Genomic DNA, 18,879 nt, shown 5'->3' with positions numbered 1-18,879 from the left:
TTAGCCATTGCCAGCATCAGGTTTAAAGGGATTCTGTCATGATTTTTATGATGTAGTTTTTATTTCTTAATTACACTGCAAATAATTCACTCTACAATATAAAATTTCATTTCTGAACCAGCAGGTGTATTTTTTGGTGTGTAGGCAGCCATCTCAGGTAATTTTGCCTGGTCATGTGCTTTCAGAAAGAGCCAGCACTTTAGGATGGAACTGATTTCTGGCAGGCTGTTGTTTCTCCTACTCAATGTAACTGGATGTGTCGCAGTGGGCAGTACAGCAGTGACTGAAGTTTATCAGAGCACTGGGGGCAGCTGGGAAACGGACAATGTCTAGCCCCATGTCATATTTCAAAATTAAATATACAAAAATCTGTTTGCTCTTTTGAGAAATTAATATCAGTACAGAATTCTGCTGGATCAGCACTATTAACTGATGTGTTTTGAAAAGAATATTTTTTCTTCATGACAGTATACCTTTAAGGTAAATAGTAAAGGGGCATTATAAAGTACAATTCACAGGTAATTCTCTTGATTGTCGGGTGGTCCCTCACTCCAAATGTATCAGGGTTCTATCAAACAGAGTCAGTGGCACCGTCCAAGCCACAATATAGCCAAGGTAAAAGTAAAGTTCACTCTGGAGAACCACATTCAGACATGTCTGTCCGAAACATGTTGTGTTTAAATAAAATACACTGAATCCAATGTGGTTCTCCAGAGTGAACTTTACTTTTACCTTGCATTATAAAGTACGGTGCATTTTGGAATCTGAAATTATAAAATTTTTTGTGATCTGTAAATCCCTAAAAGATCATTTTTAAATTTAAGATAAAACTTACAACATTGTAAAGTCAAACATTCTACTTTTTTTCTTATGTCTAATCATACTTTAGAACACGACATGCACAAAAAGTCTATTATACATTATACGCATTTCATAACATTTTGTGGGAAGAAACACTCTTGAAATGATTTTATCCCCTTGATGTGTTGAGAACCCTACATAAAATCTTTCAGAATACAGTATTTATCTAGGATGCAAATGTGGGCTCTACAGCCGTACAGGACCCAGCGTGGCTGCTAGCATTGCTACAACAGAGCTTGCTTCGTTAACTATATTAGTAGTCTTCTAATGTAAACAAATTATGTATGGATGCAATGGGATCGTACATTATATTTAAATATCCATGAAACATTTTCATTTTGTTTTGTGGTTACTGGCCCTTTAGCTGGGATTTGGAATTGTATATGAAGAGCCTTAAATAAGCACAGGATGGGTTATTGGCTAGGCCTCAAATTACTGTATAAATGGCATGTCAAGGGCCAGGACAGGGTTAAAACCTCAAACCATAAATATTTATTACCTGGAAGGTTCCCCTTGGAGATGGTGTCTGTCTCAAGTCTATAAGTGTCCTGCAGACGAATTAGAGCCTTGGCAGCGCCAGTCTGGTCCTCATCATTTGGGAAATACTGGCGCTGAATGGTAAGGTTAGAGATAAAGCCTTGAAACAAACACAAATATTACAATGTTATCTTATTTAGTTAAAGTGATTTATATGCAAATTCATTTATTATGCACTGGGACTCAATACAAGCATAAAAATACACAAACAAAAAACAAATTGGGTGGATGCTTTTTTATGGTAAAAATTACAAAAGAGCACAATTACAACACAATTTCCAACAGTATAGAGTATATACAGTATTACATATTAACAAAGCTAGCAAGGAGAGATTCTGAAACAGGAACAGTAGGAATATTCAAAATGTTAACCGAAACACGACCAGGTTGATGCATAATGTTCACAGGGCTGCTGCACTGCCTATCATGCAGCAAAACAGTCTTATAATGTGAACTGCAGCTCTTCATGCCGTTTGTTACCCTAATGATGCCGTTAAAGATGCCTTACCATCAGATATATCTTTAAGCACTAGATTCTCTAACTGAACCCATTCTTTATTGAGCCTCTTCATCAGCTTGAAAGCATTGACTGGATGTCCCAAGAATCCCTCAGGGTCCTTTGTCGCAGTGACTGTCAGATGATCTAATTTTTCTGCCCATCTAGGAGGGGGAATAAAAATACACCAATGACTTACTGTTAATATTTTTTATCCTACAAAACATAACTAATATTGTAATAATGGGGGCTAAATTGAACAAATGCAGTTACCAGTGGAAACCAACCAGCAATTAGTTTTGAAGAGGATATGAAATGATAATAAAAGCAATTTTCTGATTGAGTGCTGTGGATAACTGCACTATAAGAAGTTTCATATCTTAAATATGAAATGACAATAAGAATAGCATTAGAAGAAAACTGCAATGAAACCTTTCAGCAACTATATCACTTAAAATTAAATATTAGGGCTTATATATCAACCCTTTAATTTTTACTGAGCAAAAAAGTTTTCCTGACTGACAACAATGTTTTGATAAATGGGGAAATAACTTGTAATCCTTTTGGATTTACCAGATTTTGATAAATCAGACCGGTAATATTTGGTAAGGGACAGAGAGTATTCTATTTAACTAATCTGTGGCTCCTGTCTAAGTTCCTTCTTATACCTTATTACAAAAAGACGACTTACGGATCACTGAACACCAGGCCTGGACTGACTATCTGTGAAATCTGGAAAATACCCAGTGAGCCGCTGTCTGTATAATGTAAATGGGCTGCACAAGTCTCTCTGCAAAGCCTGCTGTCCCGAGTTCTACCGTAGATGTCCGGTAATGAGACGGCTTTTGCTGACAAACACCACTAGATGTTGCTTATTTCTCAGATGACTGCAGATCCTCTGCAGTTCTTCAAAGTAACCACTAGGTGTCAGTACTTCTGGAACCTGTAACTGCGTTTATACAGGTATGTGTTTCTGGCGTGCCTTCCTGGTACTCCCGTGCAGCATGGAGGTGCAGTTCTCTGGCAAGTTTATACTTATTTCTGAGCTTATTGCTGTGTTTGCTGAAAATTTTTAGCAGCCAATATCTGTTAAAGGCTATGAAGCTGCTTCTACTGCTGATCCTAAAAATGTTCAGCCCTTTAGCCTGTGAATTTTCTTTTAGCAAATACATGTCTCCATAGCAAAGATCTGATAGGTTGCTATGGGTAAAATCACTGGAGATATTTGTCACTATTGTTATTAAATACACTCCTTAGTGCAGAGGTATACATGTACAGCTTTTCTATGCCAGGGCTGCTTTTAACTCCCAGTCTGGCACTGCTGAACACTATCCAATTTTCTCCATATTAGGAGTCATATCATACATGCAACAGGTTTCAGGCCAGACCACCATAACATGATGAAGTACTACAAATAATCAGATGGAGCACATAGGCTCCAGGCTGTAAATTATCTTGGATGACCAAATGCATTAATTAGACCTCTCGTCTGCAAGTTTTTACCTAACACAACATATCTTCAGTTTTGAATTCATTTGGGAAATTTAACAGACTTGTGAATTTTACAAGTAACTTCCAAAAAAAGCAGTTTGTATATTTCCTTTAGATTCCATTTTGGCTTGACTTCTAAATGTATTCTTTCCACGCGCACTGTAAACATCACATCATAGTCTGAAAGTTCTAGAGCAATTTCAGAAAATGACAACACTGTATATTTACAACTAAATTCCTAGACATCTTATGGAATCATGGAAATTAATGATACCGAGGCCTGCTTCTATTAGCCCCCACTTTGGCCAAACTGGTATCAAAAGGAACTTTATATACACTTCTGTACAAAAACAGTGATGGCATTTACTCACTTTTTGATCTCTGCCAGTTTCAGCTCCTCTGCCTTTATATAATCTTTGAGTGATGTAACCAAGTCTCTCTCTGTGTTTAACAAATCTGTCATGTGACCTGGATTTAGAAAACATAGTTACAACTGCGAATACATATTATAACATCTTGAATTACTGTCATAGAATGTGCATAGTAGCACGTTTGTGCTCAAGGGCAATGTACTGTGTAATCATAAAAAACAGATTAAATTGTTGTGTTCACTTAGGATAGGATTACATGGACATTTTCGGCGCAATCCGACGCGCTGCAACAAAACACCGGCGTCAAATCGCATGCAACGGAAAAAAGGTAATGTTGGATGAAGTTGCAGCGTGGATACGACACAACACGACTGTCTTGCAGCATTGCATCGGATCAACGCTGTGACACCATCCGACAATGCATTCACTTGCCTTATTTCCGTTGCATGCGACTTGACACTGGCATTTTGTTGCAGCGCGTCGAGCTGAAAATGTCCATGTGGTCCTTCCCTTAGGCGGAATGTCCAATTTTCTTGCAAAAGTAAATTTTGCATCCAGCATCACATGCACAATATGTTGAGGGTCTTCGTGCTGGCAAATGCTGTGCATAGAATGTGACAGCAAAACATTATGGCAAAAGGATTCAGTATAAAACGCCGGCTAAGTTGCAGGCAAGCCCCTAGAATCACTAGCACTCTTAACAGGGTTGTTCACCTTTGAGTTAACTTTTAGTATGATGTACAGAGTGATATTCTCAGACAATTTGCAATTGGTTTTAATTTTTTGTTATTTAAGGTTTTTGCGTTATTTAGCTTTGTATTCAGCAGCTCTTCAATTTGCATTATAAACAATCTGGTAGCTAGGGTCCAAATTACTCTACCAACCATGCCTTGATTTGAATAAGAGACTGGGATATGAAAATGAGCAATAAAAAGTAGCAGTAGTAATAAGTGTTTAGCCGTACAGAGCATTTGCATTTAGATGGGGTCAGAGACGCCCATCTGAAAGCCCGAAAGAGTCAGAAGAAAAAGGCAAAATTATAAAACTATAAATAATGAAAACCAATGGAAAAGTTGATTAGAATTGGCCATTCTATTACATACTAAAAGTCTACTTAAAAGTGAACCATCCCTTTAAGTTACCGATCAGCCATGTTGATAGTTGTTTGCGGATAGGTCTGCTTTTGTAAGTATTTGTTACTTGAAATACCTAAACCTGACTTAAGGATCAGGAGCAGTGGCAATTGACTTGTTTTAATTGTACAACATTCTCAATTTCCTGTTATTTTGTGAGTATACCCAGTTGTTGGGGCACATTAATGCAAAATAAATACATCTGAACTATTATATATTTCTTCTTTTTATGAACATTGCGTGAATACTTGGACACATTGGACTCAGTATGAGCTTGCTTGATGAGTACTTACTTTGAAAGTCTGGTGAGTAGGTAATTTTACCATAGGGTGGCTGATTTATCATCCTTGGTCTAACTCACCTGAAGGGTCTACAGCACATGGCACTTTCTAAACAAATCTCATGTAATTAACACAGCAAAGTGTGTTGCACTTGGCACTTTATTATACATAATTAAGGGTACTGCACCATAGTATGCATTTTGCACTTCCCTACAGAAATTTGTTACACCTGACTGTCCCTTCTCAACCTGGCAGTTAGAACTGCCAGTGCTTAAATGGGAACTAAAGTCTAAAATAGAATAATACTAGAAATGCTGTATTTTGTATACTAAACATAAACTTACTGTACCAGAAGCCTAATTAAACAAATGATTTATGTTTTCAAAGTTGGCCGCAGGGGGCTGTCATCTTGTAACTTTGTTAAACATCTTTGCAAGACCAAGACTACGCACATGATCAGTGTGGTCTGGGCTTCAGTTGGGAGATTAATCTTAGGGATTGTCATAAGTGATAAAGAAAAATAGACAAGTCAAATAATATCTGCCATAGAAGCCGATACAGCAAGATTGATTAATAATCAGAATATGGAGACTGCACTGGGTCTGCGGATACAAATCTCTATACAGTCTCCGGCTGCTTTAAAGGGAAACAAACAAAGCTGCTCGCGGTCAGGGAAGTAAGGTGGGGGTGGTTTCCCCCTGCCATTTGAAAGTATGATTAGTTTCCCTGCAGAGCAGTTACAGACTGTCTGAAGTTTCCTATCGGCAACTGTCAGAGCAAGTAAAATGAAGGGGGAATTTCCCTGCATACAGTCAGGTTTATTATAAAAAACTGTACACATTTTTTGAATTAAAGTATATTGGAGATAGATTTCTTTTTAATTAAAGAAAGTAAAAATGGGATTTATTATTATAATTGTTTTGCCTTTACATCCCTTTTAAAGAAATAATGCTGCACAAATATAGCAGACTAGTATAGAAGAACTAGGGCACCTGTATTGTAAAAGCATCAGGATGTATTCTTCATGGCAACAATTTAAAGCTCATGATGATATATTTAAAAACAGTTTAATACCAGGTGTCTGTATCTCTTTAACATGTAACCCAACTTACCAATTGAGGTGTAGAAGTCTGTGTGTGCACAACTTAATGAGAGAAGCCCCAAGAGGGACAATACTAGGTGCATTTTCATCATGTAGACTGTGATGAACTGGAAAACTGTATAGAAAAAAAAAACAAAATATTATAATGTACAATGCTAACATTTTTACATTATATATATTATATAAAGATTAGAATGTTTATTAAATTCACTTCCTTGGAATGAAGGTCAGGACTTGACCAATTATTTCATAAGAATTTAAAGTGGGACCTTCTAATGCTAAAAAGACTACTGCTGCACAAATAGGGCAGACCCTTATAGAGGATCATAATGGACTAGAAAAGTAATGTATCTCTTTAATGCCCCCCACTTATGTATTCTTATCGTAGCGTATCAATCATGCTGAAATTATATATATATGGGTTATACATAGGTACGGGACCAGTTATCCAGAATGCTTGGGAGCTGGGTTCTTCCAGATAACGGGGGGGGGGGTGTGTGTGTAGTAATTGAAGTATCAGCAGTAATTTACTTTTTCAAAAAGCATTTGGTTTTAAATTCTACCTAGGTAAAATGTAGCTATAACATTTTACATGCACCCTTAATAGCAACAGGTGAGGCATAATACATTTAATACTTAAAGAAAAGAAAGGAATAATTCAAAACCAACTAGAAATGGGAATAAATTATGGTTCAGGCACTGAAACCATTCCAAAGCAGGGTTAAAAAGATTCAGCTTCTTTGGAAAGGCAGCACATGGTTGTACATGACACAAAACCGAACTCGTTTTCCAACAAACTTCAGCAGCAACCATAGTTCTCGCACGCTTACACATGGGGGGTGGACCACAGGCTGGTCTCCAGGCGTATACAACAGAAAATCAATACATACATACCGAGATTTTTGTTTCCTGTACTGGAACATGGCAGTGGGCACCATAGGGTTAATTCCCTCCCGTCGTAGGAGGAACAGGAACATACAAGTGAATAAATCAGCCTCCCTTTCCCCCTGCCGCCATCTTTTTTTCTTCCTGCACTCCCCCTAACTAAGTGCCAGCGTGGTGCCATCTCCTGCGCTGGAGCTCCGGTACCGAGCTTAAAGGTTTATGTGAGTCTCCGGAGGGATTGGCGAGTCCATGGCCATCCATTGCCGATCAGCGTAGTAAGCCGCAAAGCCTGAAAAACGGCACATGCGCCATTAACCGATGCAAGACCGTTGCTTACAAAAAGGTAATGCGCATTGCGTGAAAATTGGATTAGACGCGGCTGGATGCTAAACAGCGTCTCTCTCCATAGTTGCTGCCAAACAGCCGGATTGTGCTACAAGCTTCTATTAGGTGTTCTAACTGTAAGTAGTATAATATATATTGTCACGCCTGAGCCTTTTTTAGACGGACAGGAATCTGTACTAAGTATCAGTACTTATTGATTGTGTTAACAGGGGACTGGTGTGATGAGTTCTAGCCACTCATACTCAGGCTCTAGGGGGTGAGTGTATTTGATTTTTAAGAAAATCATGAATACTCAGAGATGTGTCAGTTCCTTAATAAAAAAAAAGGAAAAAATCCAGTAGAAATGAATGCACCTCATGTGGACATGCAGCATTGCAAGATAAAAGATTATATAAAAATGTCTGGATGAAGCTGCTGGGGTCAACTCTAAACAGTTTTCAGATCTGATGGACTGGGTGAATGAATCATTCAACAACTCTATGTCCAACATGGTTTCTCAGGTCACAGATAAAGTCCTAAGCAACCTGAACTCAGACCATACCAGTGCTAACGACAGCACTAGCTTTAGACAAAGAGATACTGTCTCCTCAGTATCAGAAGGTGAAATTTCGGAATCTGATTCAGAGGAGGCAGAATCAGACATATCTCTAGATTTGGTGGAACCACTCATTAAAGCTATAAGAAAGACACTAGATTTAAGAGATGAATCTACACCAGCTAACAAAGGCGACAAAATGTTCAAATCGTCAGCCAAGAAAAACCATCTATTTCCATTACATGAGGTCATTAAGAAAACCATGCAAACTGAGTGGGAAACGCCAGATAAGAAAGTTGCTCTTTCTAGGAAATTTAAGAAAATGTTCCCCTTTTCAGATGAAGATGCAAAAACTTGGGATAACATACCGAAAGTAGATGCATCCATCACCAGGGTTGCCAGAAGAACCACGCTACCTGTAGACGAGGGGGTGTCTCTCAAAGACACAATGGAAAGAAGACAAGACGCAACTTTAAAGAAATCTTCTCAATGGGGCCATTTGCAAGGCAGAGGTAGCTAATACCACAACAGCTAGAGCAAAAAAATTTGGATTAATGAGCTGGAAAACGCCATCAAGATCCAAACTTCTGGAGATGCTCCACGACATCAAGATAACCAATGACTATTCGACTGAAGCCTCACTATGTAACGTCAAATTGTCAGCCAGAGCAATGGGACTGGCAGTAGCAGCTAGGAGGTCCCTTTGGCTAAGACACAGGAACGCAGACTCACAATCCAAGCATAACTTATGCTCTATACCCTTCAAAGGGGATTTATTGTTTAAGCCAAGCTGGATCAAATCATATCCAAAGCCTCTGCAGGAAAATCGGCTTTTCTACCTCAGGAAAGGAGAGACAAAAGATTTAACTACAAGAACCAGCGTAGCTCCTTTTGAGATGCAAGGCAATATAAACCAGGTAAATACATCCGTAGGCAATGGAAAACCAGAAGCCAGAATTTCCAATCCCTACAGGGAATCAAAAGAGAGCCCAAAACTGACAAAAAAGCATGACGGTGCGAGAGTCCAGCTGTTTTATCTAGGAGGAAGATTGAAGAACTTCAAGGCAGTGTGGGCTCAAAATATACGGGACCAATGGGCTGTGGATACCGTATCAAAATGATATCGACTGGAATTCTGAAAGAAACCCCAAAATTCTCTCACCTCTTCAGACAAGCCAAGGACAAAAGAAGCTTCAAAACATCTCAAGCTTATAATAAAAGATTTACTGCAAAACAGAGTGATCTCAAAAGTCCTTCCAAGCCAAAGATATACAGGAATCTACTCCCACCTCTTCCTGCGAACAAAGATAAATACAGAATTATTCTTCTTAAAAAATCTCAACAAGAATCTGAACATACAGATATTCAGAATGGAAACTCTAAGATCCATTTCTTCAGCTCTATCCATAGGACACTGGATGATAAAGCTGGATTTAAAAGACGCCTATCTACACATACCGATATGGAAGGCTCACATAAGATTCCTGAGATTCAAAATCCTGGGAGAACACTACCAATATGCAGCCATGCCTTTCGGGCTAGCAACAGCTTCAAGGATTTTCCCGAAAGTCCTACCCCCTGTCTTAGCGAATCTAAGACTCATGGGAATTCAAGTCTATGCCTACTTAGACGAAATTCTCCTCAAAGCCCAGTCGGTGGCAATTTTGATGAATCATCTGAGGGTAGTAAGGAATTACTTGGAGCAATTAGGTTGGAAGATAAAACGAGGAGAAATCCATGCTTATTCCCGGGCCCAAGTAACTTCAGAAGATATCTGCAAGGCAGCAGTATGGAGTTCGTGGGACACCTTTATTAAACACTACAAATTTGATGTTTACTCAAAAAACCTTTCCAATTTTGGGTCTGCGGTTCTTAACTGTGCATTAAATAAGTAAACTTTTTGCATATCCCACCCATGTCTTGGCTGCTTTTGTACATCCCACTGCTATGTGTAAGTAACAGGAAAACAGAAAATCAATACATACTTACCGAGATTTTCGTTTCCTGTACTGGAACATGGCAGTGGGCAAGGCTTCCCAACCCTCAGTAAGGGGGAGTTAAGAGATCAAAAAGATGGCGGCAGGGGGGAAGGGATGCTAATTTATTCACTTGTAAATTCCTGTTCCGCCTACGACGGGAGGGATTAACCCTATGGTACCCACTGGCATGTTCTAGTACAGGAAACGAAAATCTTGGTTAATATGTATTGATTTTCTGTTGTATACGCCCTGAGACCAGCCTGTGGTCCGCCCCCCATGTGTACACGTGTGAGAACTGATAGAGAATTTTGCCCACTCCCTCCTCCCCTCAACACGTGCATCACAGCGGCCACACCAGAAAGAGTAGCTTTGAAAGGAGGCGCACTGGCCAATAGCTCCCTATCAATTTAGCTAGTGGGTGGCACGCCACATTTAAGCTGCACCTTCAGAAATATCCGGCTGAATATGGGTAGATTTAAAAATACCATTGGGACAAAGATCACATCCGCTCGTTGATGCCCTGAAGGCCTGCATTCCTGTCATTGTGACCCGATCATTTGGCCATTTGAAGCTTAAGGCTGCTGCCATGCATCATGAATTGGATCAAGTCTTACATTTTAAAAACAGCAGTGATATTGCTTTGGAATCTTACTCCCAAACGCCGTGTCCTAAAGCCTCTTTCTAAACCAAATTACCTCTCAAACTCCATTACTGAGCTGACTGCCAGAAACAGCAATATATTCTTAGCAACTTAATTTTGATATATACATAATTTGCATATGTAAATTAGGGGTGGGAAGGGGAAAACTTTTTTTACTTCCTTGTTTTGTGACAAAAAGTCACACGATTTCAGCTTGGCAGGGCAGAAGGATTCGGTGCATCACTATTTTAAATAAATGTATTCTAATGGGGATTCATTGACCCCAGCATCCAAAAAGGTTACTGCTCTGAGGCTACAATTCTACTGCTGCTTTATATTTTAGTAAAACCTAGACACAAACATAACTACCCCTTTAAACAACTTCAATCATAAATACTATCCCCCAAATGTATTAAAAGGCACTAAGTTTGCCCTGCAGCAGGTAAAGTAAATGCTACCTGCTGATTGGCTACTATGGGTTATTGCTCCTGGGCAAACAGTGTCTTTTGTTACATATCCCCCTATGTTCCTAACCAAGACTACAGTGAGTAAAGGGGGGGAATGTGAGGAATGCTGTGACACCCAGGAAGTACAGAATGGAAAGTGAAAGTATTTGCCTACATTACCTCTATGCTCACGGCATAAAGGAGGGACATGTGATTGACAGGTATAGATGTTTTAATAAAAAAAAAAAATCACGGTTATTTTGAAAAGAACATTTTTTTTTTTTTAAAAGTCTGGATGTCAGGCCCCCTTTAAAATAGATGGGTGTGTAAGAGAGATCTGTTTTTATACCAATGCAAAGCACTAGGTCTTGAGCTCAACAGGGAAATTGACGCTACTCCATTAGTATTTTGAAAAATAATTAAACTACCAGTACACACACACACACGTTAGCAAGGACCATATATGGACTAGCTTTAAAAACTGAGTTTGCCCTCTTTTTCTCAAAAATTACAAAATAAATTGTGATTATAATAAAAAGCAACAAGTTCAAGCCCTGTTTACTGCACGCATGTTGGACAAATGGGTATACTGGCCCTTTAATCACCCTATCCATCCTAATGACCAGTTACAACTATACCAGCACACAAAATATTTCTGTGGCTAGCAAACGGATTTACACTGGATAAAAAAACGTTTCTTTTACGCCACCCAGATAATCATCATTAATCTTGTATATAAAGCACCAACATAGCGTAAGGTTGTGTTTTCAAACATACTCCTACACAAATACTGACTGATACAGATGGTAAAGGGGATCCTGTTCAAAAGAGCTTACAATGTAAAAGACTGCCATATAAGTTATATATTACAGTTTCTTAGAAGTTAATGCTTACAAAGTATAAATATGGGAAGGATCTCCTATCCAGAAACCAGGGGCGTAACTATAGAAGAAGCAGACCCTGCGGTTGCATGGGGCCCAGGAGTGTAGGGGGCCCAGTGAGATGATTTCAGGAAACTCATTTTTTGCTCTATATAAAAAATTTAAAAAAAAACAAAAAAAAAAACCACAAATCAGTGTCAAAAAAACCCAAGTTGCATAAATGCCATAATAACAACAACAAGATAAATCAAGCACAAAGGCCATCCGGAGGGCTAAGCTTCTATTAGTTTTGCAAAGATGTACATGATATAGATCTGTGCAGCTGTGGAAGCAACATGTTTGGGGAAGTCTAGGGGTGGATAAGATACAGTAGGTTGGTTTAGGAATGTGCTGCCACGTATCTAAGTGTATACTCTCCTCCCCCAGCTGGAAAATGTCAGATTCCCAGTACTCATTCCACAGTACAGAAAGGGGGACACATCCTAATCTCTAACTGGGTTGGACACTGCTGGTTTATTTCAGACCCTTCTCTTTGACTGTCTATACAGCAGAGCTGTGGGCTGCTGCTTTTATTCCAGTTCTTGGCAAGCTCCATTTCAGCTCTGCACACAGCCCCTTTCCCACATGTCACAAGAGAGAAGCTCAAGGATCGCACCAGAAATTTCTACTGCCTTCTAGAACTCATTCAGCACCAAAAACAAAACTGCACTTGGCGCTTAACTCTTGAGATAGACTTAAATATTTACCAGAACAGAACTGCCAATATTTACCAGAACAGAACTGCCAATCAGAAGAAACCTTTTACATACTGGCTTGTATTTTAAATGATTATTTCATACAGACATGGGATGTATTATCCAGAAAGCTCTGAATTACAGGAAGGCCTTCTCCCATAGACCCCGTTTTAATCAAATAAGTCAAATGTTTAAAAATGATTTCCTTTCTCGAAAACTATACCTTGTACTTGATCTTAACGAAGATATAAATTATCCTTATTGGAGGCAAAACAATCTCATTGAGTTTAACATTTAAAATATTTTTTGTATATAAGGCATGGAGATCCAAATTATGGAAAAGATCAAGGTCCCGAGCATTCTGCATTACCGGTCCCATACCTGTATAAAGAACTTAATAAAGCTCTTAATGGGGGCCGCCTCTGCCCCCAAAAGCTGGACAGCCCTGAGATGGAAAGTATTCTTCCACTTGGGGTGCCAAATGTTAGGCACCCCCAAGTGATTGTATATACTTACCAGAAACCCCGGGCCGGTGCTCCTGTCAGCAGAAAACTGCAGCGGCCCGGGATTCTTCCAGCGAGCACCACGGAGCGATCCTCTTCTGGCTTCTTCTTCTTCTCGTGGCTGCGCATGCGCAGTAGAGTGAAAAGCCGAACTTTAACTAAAAAGTCGCCTATTTTATTCTACTGCGCATGCGTCTGCCCCGGGAAATTTGAAGAAAGAACGGAAGAGGATCGCTCTGTGGTGCTCCCGTGCCGGTGCAGTTTTCTGCTGATGGGAGCACCGGCCCAGGGTTTCAGGTAAGTAAATGCAATCACTTGGGGGTGCCTAACATTTGGCACCCCCAAGTGGAAGAAGACTTTCCTTCTCCTTTAAACTTAAGTAAGGGCAGAGGCAGACAGGGCGATTATTTATGCATGACTGCGGGCGACAAATCTCCCTAAAATGCGTCTCCACTGGAAATAATGGAAATCACTGGCAGTAACACCAACATATTGCAAAGTCGTCCGAAGCTTCCTCCTGAGGCAAGTTTGGAAGAATGAAGCAAAGCTTTGGTTTCACTCCAGGGAATTTCAAATATTTCCAATGGAGATGTCGCCTGCAGTGGTGCATTTTTATTGGAGGCGTCAAATCTCCCCATCGGCCACTGCCCTAACAAGGTTAGTAAGTGGGGCAAGACATACTGCAGTTCATGATCAGGTAAAGGACCCCGTGAAGACCACACAATCACTTCAGTAACAATTCAAGCCCCATAGCTAGGATTGGCATTACAGAATGCTAATAGGAAACTACATTACAGAAGTAGCAAGACAAAAAAAAAAAGTAATTATCGTACCTATGGCAGGCTGTTACTGAGGAGCAAGTGTCAGATTTTGGTTTTGCTCATGCATGTCACAGAATAGAAAAGAAGAGCATCAATAGGCAAACTGAACCAATGACAAGTTGTTGTACAAAAGCTTCGGATTAGTGTCACTGCAGCTTGTGGCAGAGCAGTCAACTAGCACCCCAACCAACAGCTCAAACTATAACTTACACAATAAAGACACCCCAGAAAATTAAATCAAATAGTTGTAGGCAAATCCCTACAGATACCTATTTAAAAAAATCAATTCTATAATCACACTCTGCTCTATTAAAACACCGCAGTCAATGCAAATATGAATCAAAGCTTGTTTTGCTTCCACAAGATGCTGCACTGCGTAATTATCAACGTGGCTTCCATGCTTCTATAAATGGCTACATTGTATAACCAAATTACCATGTGCCGGGGAAAGCTTTGATGCAAAAAAAAGTCAGAGAAAACAAAGTGACGTACACAGCTGCTGTAGAACCTCAATAAAAACGGAACCCTACATTAAGTAATTCAGTAGCTGCCAGGATTCTCCCCAGAAGCAGAAGTCTCACACCTCATCAGCCTTGTAAGTGACAGTGACTGGCCCTTGCAAGCCCCTCGCTGACATTAAAGGGGTTGTTCACCTTTAAATTAACAGTTAGCATGATGTAGAGAGTGATATCCTGTTAAAATTTGCAATTGGTTTTCATTTTTTTATCAATCGTGGTTTTTGAGTTATTTTGCTTTTTATTCAGCAGCTCTCCAGTTGACAATTTCAGCCATCTGGTTGCTAGGGTCCAAATGACATTAGCAACCATGCACTGATTTGAACGAGAGACTGGAATATGTATGTATGTATGTATGTATATTTTTATTTGTAAAGCGCTCCTCGAGGGCAAAGCACTGTACAGCAAAACAATAAATTAGTAGTAACAAACAAGGGGTCATTGGACTAAAAAGTAACAATAAGTGCATTATTAGAAATACAATTCACATAAATATAAAAAATGTAATTACAATACAGATTAAGTGCTCAGTGTCAAGGAAACAAAAGGCTAGAGGACCCTACCCCGTAGGGCTTACAGTCTAAATAGGAGGGTAACATACAGACACAATTCAGAGGGGTATTAAGGTGCTGTGGGTTAATATAAATAGGAGAGGGCCAGAATAGAAGGATGAGTCATAAAAAGTAGCAATAACAATACATTTGTAGCCTAAGGGTCTGGCCACACAAGCAGATTCGGGGAGATTAGTCGCCCCAGCGACAAATCGCCTCGTCTTCGGGGGTGACAATCTCTCCGAACTGCCTGCCCTCGCCCGGCTACAATGAAAATCGCCTGGGGAAAGGCACACCAGGTGCTTCGTTTTCCGAAGTCTCCCAAACTTGCCTCACGAGGAAACTTCGGGCGACTTTGTAAAACGAAGTGCCGCTCCTCTAATCTAATCTCCCCGAATCTGCTCGACTGGCCAGAGCCTTACAGGGCATTTGTTTTTTAGATGGGGTCAGCGACCCCCATTTGAAAGTTGTTAAAGAGTCGGAAGCAGAAGGCAAATAATTCAAAAACTATAATAAAAAAAGAAATCATTCTATAATATACTAAAAGTTAACTTAAAGGTGAACCACACCATTAAAGCAGAAGCGACATCTAAAGTTGATGGGCTGGATAAAAAATAAAAATCAATCTTGCCCGCCCCAAAACAATAATTCAGTTTTAAAGTAATGTTTGCCTATGGGTGGGACTCCATGATGAACCCCTTTAATAACGTAAAAATGTCCTCCAATGAGGCATATGATTTTATAATGAATAGTAATAGGGTCACATCTGGTTCTCAAGCAACTTTGGGGTCATAAAGTCGATTCTGAAACTCAAGCCCCCTGGGAAAAAAACTTATAAATGAAATTTCCAGCCTGGGATAAACAACCTTTCAGCGCTGCAATTGTTGCAAAACTGTAAAGTCTCAAATACCCGAGAGGAAAACTGATTGATGGGGATGATTGACGGTTCCATGACAGCTTGAATCCCAAAGCAACACCCAATAACCAGCAACGGAGGATGAGACGTACCTCTAGATACTTAGTGCTGAGATCCGACACTTACGTCCGTCATTAAACCCCGGCTAGTGCAAAATGTGAGTCCCAGGCTCCGTCCGGTTTTTTATACGCGCACTCTTTTTCTCCTCCGCCCCCTTGTACAGCTACTTCTCCAGCCCCTCCAAACTAGTTTTCTACGTGAGGCTGCTCACACAATAAGACGAACGCGCATGCGTATAAATACCTTTCTCCATTGCCCATGCGCAGAGAATGCATTGCCGAGCTGTACGAGGATTGGAAGTATGTGAGCGGAATTCGGTGCCACTTTGCAGTTTGGCTCTTGCCTGTCAGTCTTCAATTGGCAACTCCATTACTGTAGGATGTGTGATTTTAATCAGCCAGAATTTAGTTGGAGCTACAAAATAAGGACACGCTGCCATCTGACGAGATATAATATGGCGAGAACGCAATTGCAATTGGTCTCAAAAGAACTCGTAGAGGATTACATGTGTGCAGCTGTGTGTTATTTAGTAGAGAAAATTAATGTATTATATATGTATATAATACACAAAAGCCATGAATATCTTCTAATTATATCCTTATAAACGGTGAGTTCTGATGTCATCAGTTATAAACGGTGAGTTCTGATGTCATTTCTGTCACATGACTCACTGAAATGTGTGTATAATAATAAATAAAGTACCCCCAGTTGTAAAATATGAGGCTAGAAGTTACCTCGGAGTTCCATGACCTGTATAATTATCCTTATAATTTACAAGAGGGGGTACTTTATTCACTATATAATCTACAGTCTGGTCATTTCCCTATTGGACCAGACTGTAAATTATATCCTTATAAACGGCGCGTTCTGAAGTCAGAACGCGCTGTTTATAACGGGTCCCCTTTGCGCGCTTGCGAATTTGCTGCTGCGCGTGCGAACATGATGCCTCCTCGGTAACATAATATCTTTATAAATTACAGTACGGAGGTACATTATCTACTATATATATTAGGGTTGTCACCTGTTCGGTTTTGACCCCAACAGTTCGGTTTTTCTAAGGCCTGTTCGTTCTCAACTTTCTGTTCAGTTTTCAGCCTTATGAAACCCAAACAATACTATACAACAGCTACTATAATATATGAAAACCAATTAAATACCAAGATACTCACATTGACCCGGCTTAGTTATCATCCAGTGCAGTTAATTTCTTGTTATTACAGAAACAGAAATAAGCAAATCAATCAAAAATAAGAACATCTCTGTTTGTCAAAGGACTGTCTGTTCAAAATTGTCCCCGAAAACTGGACAGAAATACAGCCAGTTGCATATAAGTGATGTAATAACCCTGACCCAGCATCATAACTGCACAACATCATCTCTGATGTCATCAGGCCCACCCAAACATCACTGCTCAACCCCCCAATGCTATTTGCCCCGCCCCCTTTTTTCAGGTTTAGTCACTGCAAACTGGCAACCCTAATATAGATTTTTTTTTCTGCAGGGAAGTCCGATTTATTAGGCCAGCTGACTAATATAAACTATAAACTTAAGGGCTTTGACGTTCGTTTCATCAAGGTCAGTGCTCCTCCCTCTGTCTCCTGCATCTGGCACTCATCTACCCTCAGCACATACTTTCCTGTCCCTTTGCTCTAGCTCTGTGTAATACTACCGGGCAGCATGTTTAAAGGGGTTGTTCACCTTTAAATTAAGAGTTCTATTCTGAGACTATTTGCAATTGGGTTTCATTTTCCTTTCCACATGTATTTATAATTGTGTCTAAAAATATTCTGTGAACACGCTCACATGTGGTTTGCTTTATTAAAATAGAGCACTCTTCTTTTCTATTGTTTGGTCACACATCCATAGATGTTGGGTTGTTACCAGCTTTTGTATATTGATTGTTCAACAGCATTCCTTATTGACAATTTTTTTTATCTGAAAAGGTGATATTGTTTCTTTGGCATGGCATAGAAGAAAAGTTAAAATATTGTCGGTATGATCTATTTAACTGATTTATTTGTGGAGAATATTACCTTAAGGTCATTTGGCAGAATGAAGCCACCCAGAAATATTTTACAATAGCACTACATAGCATATAGAACTGATGCTCCAGTTGAGTTTGCTGGTCTGATTAACAGGACTGTAAGGATACATTTGCTGATGAGTTTTTAACCATGGCAGCTGTATGTGTTCACATGTGTAAATAAGACAATTGCTTGGTGTTTGTGTAGGTGCACAATGAAGACTGTAGTATAACTGTTTGTATATCACACCAAGTGGGATACCCAGCTTTAAAACATAAAATTAAAAACAAAATGGCATACAGTATATGTTTTTAAAGTACAGGTATGGGACCTGTTATCCAGAATGCTCGGGACCTGGGGCTTTCTGCATAATGGATATTTCCGTAATTTGGATCTTCATACCTTAAGTCTACTAGAAAATCATGTAAACATTAAATACACCCAATAGGCTGGGTTTGCTTCCAATAAAGATTAATGATATCTTAGTTTGGATCAAGTACAAGGTATGGTTTTATTACTACAGGGAAAAAGGAAATCATTTTTAACATTTTGGATAAAATAGAGTCTATGGGAGACAGCCTTTCTGTAATTCGGAGCTTTCTGGATAAAGGGTTTCCGGATAACGGATCCTATACCTGTACTATTGTTACTAATTTCATTAAATGCATTATAGCTGTAGAAAACTCCACCATTAAGATACAATTTGACTGCCTAGTTTAATTTTCATCTAAAATATTTGTAATGACTGTAGCACAGTATAGATAGTAGCACA

The 18,879-nt window shown here is 39.5% G+C and overlaps 1 protein-coding gene across 5 annotated transcripts in view; it reads right to left on the bottom strand.

The window, feature by feature from the left end:
• The window catches only part of p4ha1.S (prolyl 4-hydroxylase, alpha polypeptide 1 S homeolog), a 31,266-nt gene extending 14,991 nt beyond the window's left edge, over positions 1 to 16,275 (bottom strand). For 3 of the 5 annotated variants that reach the window (XR_005962941.1, XM_018227556.2, XM_018227558.2), the window contains exons 1-5: positions 16,116 to 16,275; positions 6,283 to 6,387; positions 3,757 to 3,853; positions 1,907 to 2,058; positions 1,361 to 1,498 (exon numbers count right to left, since the gene is read on the bottom strand). Coding sequence is in view for 4 of the 5 variants with exons in the window: in XM_018227556.2 (XP_018083045.1) it covers positions 1,361 to 1,498; positions 1,907 to 2,058; positions 3,757 to 3,853; positions 6,283 to 6,364 (469 nt within the window). In the remaining variant the exon portion in view is untranslated. Of the gene's footprint in view, positions 1 to 1,360; positions 1,499 to 1,906; positions 2,059 to 3,756; positions 3,854 to 6,282; positions 6,388 to 9,199; positions 9,333 to 16,115 lie in introns of all 5 variants that reach the window. The other 2 variants (XM_018227557.2, XM_041571092.1) reach the window with 2 other exon arrangements.
• Between the last annotated feature and the right edge of the window lie 2,604 nt (positions 16,276 to 18,879).

Source organism: Xenopus laevis, chromosome 7S, assembly GCF_017654675.1.
Source record: "Xenopus laevis strain J_2021 chromosome 7S, Xenopus_laevis_v10.1, whole genome shotgun sequence".
Classification (NCBI taxonomy): domain Eukaryota; kingdom Metazoa; phylum Chordata; class Amphibia; order Anura; family Pipidae; genus Xenopus; species Xenopus laevis.
The sequence above is the reverse complement of the archived record's forward strand: the minus strand, read 5'-3'. Positions and strand labels throughout refer to the sequence as shown.